The sequence below is a fragment of the Saccoglossus kowalevskii genome, chromosome 20, assembly GCF_978046115.1.
Source record: "Saccoglossus kowalevskii chromosome 20, keSacKowa6.1, whole genome shotgun sequence".
Classification (NCBI taxonomy): domain Eukaryota; kingdom Metazoa; phylum Hemichordata; class Enteropneusta; family Harrimaniidae; genus Saccoglossus; species Saccoglossus kowalevskii.
The window spans coordinates 10,444,074-10,452,416 of NC_140660.1; the positions used below are offsets into that span (position 1 = coordinate 10,444,074).

General features: G+C 35.8%; 1 protein-coding gene across 2 annotated transcripts; it reads right to left on the bottom strand.

The window, feature by feature from the left end:
- Positions 1 to 322: 322 nt before the first annotated feature.
- On the bottom strand, positions 323 to 7,628 carry LOC100373536 (galactose-3-O-sulfotransferase 2-like). 2 transcript variants are annotated; one of them, XM_078013780.2, is made up of 5 exons: positions 7,505 to 7,628; positions 5,078 to 5,245; positions 4,543 to 4,638; positions 4,132 to 4,203; positions 323 to 2,057 (listed from the first exon to the last, which is right to left on the bottom strand). In XM_078013780.2, the coding sequence occupies exons 2-5, from the start codon at positions 5,188 to 5,190 to the stop codon at positions 1,040 to 1,042; spliced, it is 1,299 nt and encodes a 432-aa protein (XP_077869906.1). In that variant the 5' UTR covers positions 5,191 to 5,245; positions 7,505 to 7,628; the 3' UTR covers positions 323 to 1,039. The 2 variants fall into 2 exon arrangements, with proteins under 2 accessions (XP_077869906.1, XP_006823286.1); XM_006823223.3 differs by having other exon boundaries at positions 5,078 to 5,263.
- Between the last annotated feature and the right edge of the window lie 715 nt (positions 7,629 to 8,343).

The following is an 8,343-nucleotide window of genomic DNA, read 5'->3' on the forward strand; positions in this document are numbered from 1 at the left end:
ATACCGATTAAAAGTGGGGATTTGCATGGTCTCGATGGACGTACGTATATAATCTACATCGTATTATAGCTACTCACCATAATTTCAAATTCACAAAATTTTCTCAGTTATAGTCTGCACTTTCCGTAAAAAGAACTTTTTTTGAGTAAAAAATGAAAATTGACTCAAATTTTATTTGTTGGCTCCAAAATTAGAGTTCATTTCCGGAAATATTGCAGAATATATCAAACAAAATTGCAGAATAATTTGGGCAAGATGTGGTGTGTGCTGGTGAAAAAGTTTAAATAGCTAAACTTCAAAAGGAATATAAACTACGTCTTAATCACACTCTCACTGTACGTTTATCTAAAAAAATGTTCTTCACACATGATATGCAAATTCTATGCAAATTTGATGCTGATTTAAATGATGCAATAATGCATTCGACACCATAGATTATCTTTAAACAAATATTAAAATTTACAGTGTTTTCACAACATGGCATCGTTATATTGATTATATTGATCCTTGAATTTTAAGTTAAATTTTATACATATAATATTGTTAATTATCAACATCCTTGCCATAACTATTTACATTAATATACATGAAATAAATAATATTTTAAGGCAGTAATTGTTTCTGTAATTAAGTAGACGTTCGTTCATTCAAACCTTGACTGCATAGTTATACATGTTCTTCGTGATGTCCGACTTCGCCTGCATTACCGTCTACTCGATGTGGGCGGTTTTCACTAAACACCATTTCGAATCGCGTTTTGTGACGCAGTGACTGTATCAAGGTGGGCAGCGCGGTTGTCTACAGTGATCATGGGTTCGAATCTTGTGTTTCATATTGTAATGTTTATCCGTTTCTTTGAATGTATAATTTATTGCATAATGAACATAAACTGTTTGCAGTAGATTCTCAATTACCTGACCATGTACTAAATAGTGCATAATATAGAAATATTGACGCGGGCCAAGGTTCATATACAGATTGTTCGACTCAAAGAAAGCGTTGTTAGGCCTACTGAAAAACCTAATAAACGATAAAGCTCTCACGAGGAAAACTCATCATTAGTTTTTAGTTGTTTTTTTCGTATTATATTAGTGTAATGAATATCATCAAACGACATTTTTAAACAGTTCTTAGATGCAGTAGTTTTCAGTACATATTTTCTTTCCCTTCGATCTTTAGTATTCATCTTTAATGGGTTAATACACTCTTTAAATGTTTCTTGTAGTTTACCTCGTAACTGTTTCAAGTCTTGCTCAAAGGTAGGCCCGTACTCAGCTATCTTCTCCCACAGTGTTCTGTTAAAATGTTGATAAAGCAGAAAATCTCCCCTATTCCATTTTAAGAGTTTGTCACGTGTTTGTTGCGTAATTATATGATGTGAAGTACCCAAACCTTTTGAAATATAAACAATATCGTCCATGCTCCAACACAGTTGATTTTTTAGTATCAGCAAAGACTCGTCAAAGTATTCTGTGATGAGAACTAGGTCCAACTCCCGATCCAGAACTGCTATGTATTTGTGGACTCGGTCATCTAATTTTTTACCGGTATCTTTATTTTGTGTTTTAAGTCCAAGGTCATAAAGCTGACCGTTGTGACCTTGCCACCAAAACTTCATTTTTCCAGTTAGAAATCTCGTAGGCCTTTCCATGAAAGTGGCAAATAAATCTGCACTTCCTCTACGATAAGCTTTCACAGCCTTTGTCCACTCGAAGTAGGTAAACGCGGACACCAACTGATTTACAGGATGACGTAATACAGTGATGTAAGTTGCGTTGGGAATAACAGCCTCCATTTCATGTCGATTATAACCCACGTGATTAGTTAATATATCGTAATGTGTCCCACCATTTAGTGGTGGGTATTTGGTGCTGTTTAACATGTTCTGCTTAAAACCATATCTACTTGATAAAATATGACCTCTTGGGGGAACAGCAAATGACAAATTTCGCGAGTCACCAAATCGTTGAATGATGGACGCCATTGTGCTACTAGCAGTTTTGTGAGTTTTAATGTACACCACTTTCGTGACTTGCTTACATTCCGTGCCAGCATTTCTAAAAATAAAATAAAAAAAAACATACAGTCCAGGAATATAACAATTAGACACAGTACAGTTGTATTTTAAAGTCAAGAAAAAAAATGCCAATATTTAAGTGATCAAGACATATATTCGCAAACGTGTAATTTCGAAATAGGAATTGATTGCTATATTAGGCTGGTCATTTTGCCATCGACAAAGTAAATAAATTCTGAAAGCTTCTGTGTAAAAAAACATATGAATTAAAATTGTTACATTATTTACTTTATTCAGTTCATCATTGTTATTATCATTGGTATTAAACTCGAATTTGAACTTAACCTAATGTTTAAGATCTCGTTAAAAGACTTACTTTAAATTACCATAGGTAGGGTTCAAGTGAAGTGCTTGAACGATTTTCAATTTGTTTTTAGATGTTCAAGTCAGCTAGTGATCGATTCGTAGAAGAAAAAAAATAACCAAATTATACTAAGACATGTTCAATTTAAACAGCTTCTCGTGGCAGACATGACTTCAATATCTATAGATTCACAGTCATCAGGCACCGCATGTTTAGAAAACAATTAATTCATCTGTATCAGACCCATATTACCTCGGAAATCTGATTAGTGGTGTGAGACCTGAATTCGAACATTTAGGGCAAACATTAATTAACATTACCACAAATTGCCGTGTGGCTAATAACGGCCAAGTTATTTTTTAATATTTTCCGGAATCTAATTTTTTTGTTTTTAACGTAATAAATTGCCGTCAAGTAATCACAATTTTAAAGTTTAGCTGTAGTTTGCAATGTTGTTCTTGTGGTGGCTACATCGCCTTTTAAAAAATAGGATTTTGAAATGAACAACAAAAATCTAAATTCTATTTACTGTCTCGACGGAAGATCATTGGCACATTTCAGATATACTTAGTTGGGCTACGCCTGAATATAGAACTTTAAACCAAACTGTTCTTGTCAAGAAATTGTTTCTCGTTTACCGACTACAGTTTTTAACAACTGTGAAATCAACGTGTCTCTACCTGCGGTTACAACATCAGCTCCAAGAAAACGTCCGTTTGATGTGTATTATTCGGACGGTCAGTAAATGACCAAATTTGCTGGACTGTAGTGTTCATACTTAAAAAAGAAAGTTTATAACGAGTTCGTATTTATTGCTGTTAAAAATATTGTTATAAATTTACGTTCATTCGCTGTTTTATTAATACGTAATTTGTGGATATATTTGGCGACATTCGTTTGTGTATTGTGCTAGGGTTGTTGACGCGTTTGTGTCGTTTAGAATCCCCCACATAAATCCGCGCCAGTAAAAAGGCTCTATCGAAACCCGGATTAAATCGAATAGGTTTTCTTTTGGTCCAGACGAGCGAAAAATAACATAACTATAGGCTTTTTTTCATATAAGGTATATGATAAAACCTTTATAGACTGGATACGGATTTTGCTGCCCTCGATCGTACGGATCACACGCCCTCGCAAGCTAGGGCACATTTTCTGAAAGCTTGGGTGTAGGATACAACATACGAGATGGTTTAGTTATACTATTTCTTTCACGGTGGAAAATTGTACGAGCAGGGATGTCACCATATGATTTACACTAACCGGACAAAGTCTGAACTTAATTTTTCAACAAGCTAAGTCATGCTCTTTGCCGATTGATTGCTTCAATGACGTCAAAATGACGTACATATGTGACAAAATATTGTTAAAATATACAAGTGTTGGGTTATGAAATCGTTCGCCAGTTAAACACCGTATATCTTACAGGCGCGAATTTGTTATTTACAAACTTCTACTGATCAAACACAATTTAGATGTTGCTGCTGGCTTACCTAACTCACATAAAGGTATAAATGCCAGCAGTATCTAGAGGGCGTAAAAGAAACGATGTCTTAAATAACAGAAGCGCAAAACAATTAAACTCCCTGTTTTAGTGGTTTTCTTTAACCTGTCATGACGTTTTTCAAAAAATTATTTCGAAAATACGTGTCGTGGTCAATGTTGTTTGGTTCATCTTTGTTATTATTATTAGTATTGAGCCCGAATTTGTACTTGACTTCGCGGTTAATGATCTCAATAATAAAAGACTTACTTTAAGCTTTCCTGTGTAGGTTCAGTGATCGAAGTATTTTTTTCGTTTTTCAAGTCAGCTAGTGATCGATTCCTAGAAGAAAAAAATAATCGAAAGCTATACAGGCGTTCGAACAATGGCACCATATGTTTAATTCAAACACTTTCTCATGGCAGACATGGCTTCAATATCTATATATTCAAACATTGAGGCCAATTTACATAGCTCTAATATATTCAAATGACTGAACGCATTCTGTGAATGCATGGAATGCAATCGCTGCCGGGATCTCGTTGATAGCGAGAGAGCTACCAAGCTTGGTTTTGTTTTTTAGAACACTATTTGGGTGAGGAGCTCTCATTATCGCTGTCTGCGAGATCCCAGCAGCCATTTCCATCTAAGGTGTTTTATCATAATTTTGAGTAGACTTACTGTATACTTGACTGTGTTGGTACAGGCACAGTCACGTTCATCAAAAGATGTGCCGGCCGTAATTCCTGCATGTTCCAGTATGGTGTGGATTGGTTTCTTGAAAAAAAATAAACATTTTGCACTCTGATGAAAATCAGATGAATTATATGTAACAGTTAATTTTTGGCGGGTGGAGCAGCCAAGCAGTTCATTGATTTATTGAAAATCCATTCAATAACATACTAGTACTTCCTTTTTCATTATTTGTCATTTCATTTTGACCATCATCAAATTTGTATAGCACATTATTAAGCCTGGAAATACCAAACAAATGTTTTTGTGTTTTTCGAATCTCCATTCGATGTTTTGATACCACTACGTAACTATGAACTTTGCCAGTCCTTTTTTTACATTCGATTTCACGCTTAACGCGGGAACTCGCAGTGAACGGAAAATGGAGTGTTTGTTCTTTCTCGACACTGTGTTCATGCGTTGAACATTGAATGACGCAGTATATTCTGTCACCAATAAAAAAATATGTGTCGTGCTTACTCACTTCATGAAGATCACTAAATTATCAGCATTTACGACTACGTATACGAAGGCACAGATGGCAGCTGACAATGCAAACAATAGCGCGTACACACGACGTCCGGAGCAGCCCAACATGATGTATTTTGTACTTTCTTCAGTTCGAAGGAGTTGTTATATCAGATATCAGCATCTGTGTAAAAGTATGTCTCTGGTTAGAAAAAAGAAAACGATAACGATTACACAAATATGAATTCAAAATTCACCACCCCGACCACGCTTTGTGAAATTGGCGAATCAATAGAATAGAATAGGATAGGATAGGATAGGATAGGATAGGATAGAATAGAATAGAATAGAATAGAATAGAATAGAGTAGAATAGAATAGAATAGAATAGAATAGAATAGAATAGAATAGAATAGAATAGAATAGAATAGAATAGAATAGAATAGAATAGAATAGAATAGAAAAGAAAAGTGAGTTTTATGTGTTCCCTTAATCCCTCATAACTGCCCGGGCCGAGACTTGTATTGAACAGTTACCACAAATGTATGTGTCAGTAAATAGTGTCTTTTTTTAGAATAGTGACTTTTGTGTGTTCCTTTTATCTTATCTTATATTGAACAGCTGCCACATATTTATGTTTTAATATTTAATATATTTATGTTTTTTCTTGAGTCTATAATTTCAGCATTCATTACTCATGTTATAAATATAAAATTAACAAATCGACGCAAAAAAAATAAAAAACGTTTTCCAAACCATTAAAAAGTTTAGTTCGCGGCGTCCATTGGTTAGAGGTAATTGTAAAGCCGGTGACAGGATGTGGTAATTGCAAGGCACAGTAAAGTTGTAGTTTTTCTATTAAGCGCTAAGCAACAGAGAAACGATAAATACTGATTCAAACAGTTTATAAGTTATTCTCGTCGCCGTTTTCATACTATGACCAGTCTTTACATATTACAGTAAGTAAAATACAAAACTTACAACAAAATGGTCTGATAATAAAAATCATTAAGCTGCAGACCAGAGATAGGTATGGGTGTGTGTTTTGGCACAGTTGACGTAATAGATAAAGATACTTAGCATGGGCTAATGAATTGTGCGCGAACGCTTTACTGGGGCTAAATGCCAGAAACGCCATTGTATTTGGAAGATTTACTATTATATGTATAACTATTCCTTTCGGTATACTGTGTCCGACATAACAACCAACGCGAGAAGATCTAGGGACATTGTTCTCAAGAAAACCATAACTGACGATGAGATACTACTTCCTGCTATTCTGCAATAGCCGTGGAACTAATATGTATACCTTCCTGCACTGAGTAATCATAGTTTACAGGACTGACGATTAGTATACCAGTATTCTTTGCATGTTTGACGTTCTTTAGCCCGTGCTAACCGTCGTTTCCTCCCTCGTGTGAACGCAATGAGCAAAACATACATGATTAGGTCAAATATCAACCCGTACTTGGTGCAGCCAGTACACGACTAATGGCCTTTATCAAAATTAATGTTTACTTGGTAAACATTAGTGTACTTGGCCAACGTACAACATGTAGAGTGCGCGAGTGGGTACTAAATAAATAGTAAATAGTATATAGTTATTAACTGTAACTAGGGTGTACATGAGGAGTTTTCTCTTTGGTGGGAATCAGTGAAAGGCTGAGATGCTAGAATATCCCATCATGCCTTGCAAGTTACACATGTTTTTTGTGTTGAAACAATAACTTGTAGGTTATATAAATAAGATATTTTTTTATTTTATTTTTTTTTCAATGTTTTTTTTCACTAATCTGTCACTTACTGCAATTCATTTGATTTACGTTTTAACGGTAGCTATGAGTGGGACTTAAACACACTGCCTTATATTGTCACGTGATTAGTTCCACCTTATTTATTAGGTTTAAAGTTTCATTATTATCATTATGGCGAAAGTTGAAGTTCTCATAATATTGTATTGAAGAAAACAAACAAGAGACTGTATGCAAGTCTAAATCCTAATTGACCGACAAGCAATATTTACACAGTAGCCACCCATGTTCTCACGTATTTGACAAGTCATGACACAACCTTCAGTGTTTACAACGGTGTAAAAATGCATTATACATTATGTATGCTAGAGTTGAAGGTAGAAGTTTATGAACTGTTAAAACTTGAGAGAATCGGACTCTGTGGAGTCATTAGTTCCAAAGAAGGTCATCCCGTCCCTAGCAATAGAGCCGGCATATATCAGTGAGACTCTGTGATACCGGTCGTCGTTAATATCGATTGGCCTACTTTGCTAGCTCAACTGACGCTACCTGTGGCTGATATGCCGGTATGCTTTGGCGGCCACAATACGTAGATGAAAACATTGATATACAGATCTGATATAGTGTCATCGTTTACTCCTATTGGGTTGATGTCGGATATTATTACTTAAATGAGAGTTAAAGTAGGCTTACCGCATTGCTCCTACCGCTGTGGATTCACATGGATGCTAACACACGGCTACTATGCCAGAAGAGCCCCAAGCAAACACACGCGATTGCGTACTGTTCCGTGATTGGTCAAATTGATGACACGTGCTGAGGACTGGTTTGTTTACTGGACGTCTTACAAGTGAATCTATTGTATAAATCGCAATGAAGGTCAAATGTGCACTGGTATTTAGGTTAACAACAATGCTGTCATTGACGTAGACGTTTGCATGTAGCTAATGTCCTACCCTCATGAATGACTACGAAGGTGTCTTTGTCCGTCGCCTAGCAACCATCTGTTAACAATGGTATTAAACACGCTGGGAATTCGCGCTTATCGACCAACTAACCAACTTGAATCGTGCTCTTCGCAGAGTAACACTGCGATCTGTTCGTAGAGCGCAATAATCGACATTCGGCGTGTCGCACAATCGCGTCACAGTGTTTGTTTTCAAACACCCTTACATACCCCTCTGTCTTTGAAATACGCTAGGTGAATTTGTGATCAACATTGTAGTTATTTGATCGGCCCTGATAATGCACTGGCATCGGGTCGCGCTTATTGTCATTCAAATGTATCATTATTTACGATGCGTACAAGTTCGAGGCTAATGACTTTCGGAAGATAATTTAAGGTAGCGAGAAGTTTTTGTGACGTTTTTAAATAAAACATTCTCTGTCTGTTGTCTCGTTCAGAACAGTAATTTAGGCTATATATATCAAAAGACTAAGTATAGAGGTGCAAGTTCGCACAAACTGGACAGACATTGTTTACATAATTATCACGTGACATCAAAAATGGCGAACCTTGTAAAAATGACTAA

Excerpts from the sequence above, each read along its gene's own strand:
- LOC100373536 (XM_078013780.2), bottom strand. The coding sequence starts at position 5,190 with ATGTTGGGCTGCTCCGGACGTCGTGTGTACGCGCTATTGTTTGCATTG. Across the intron at positions 4,204-4,542 it reads CCAACACAGTCAAGTATACA|GAATCGATCACTAGCTGACT; the intron begins GTAAGTCTACTC and ends TTTTTCTTCTAG. Across the intron at positions 2,058-4,131 it reads CCTACACAGGAAAGCTTAAA|AAATGCTGGCACGGAATGTA; the intron begins GTAAGTCTTTTA and ends TTTTATTTTTAG.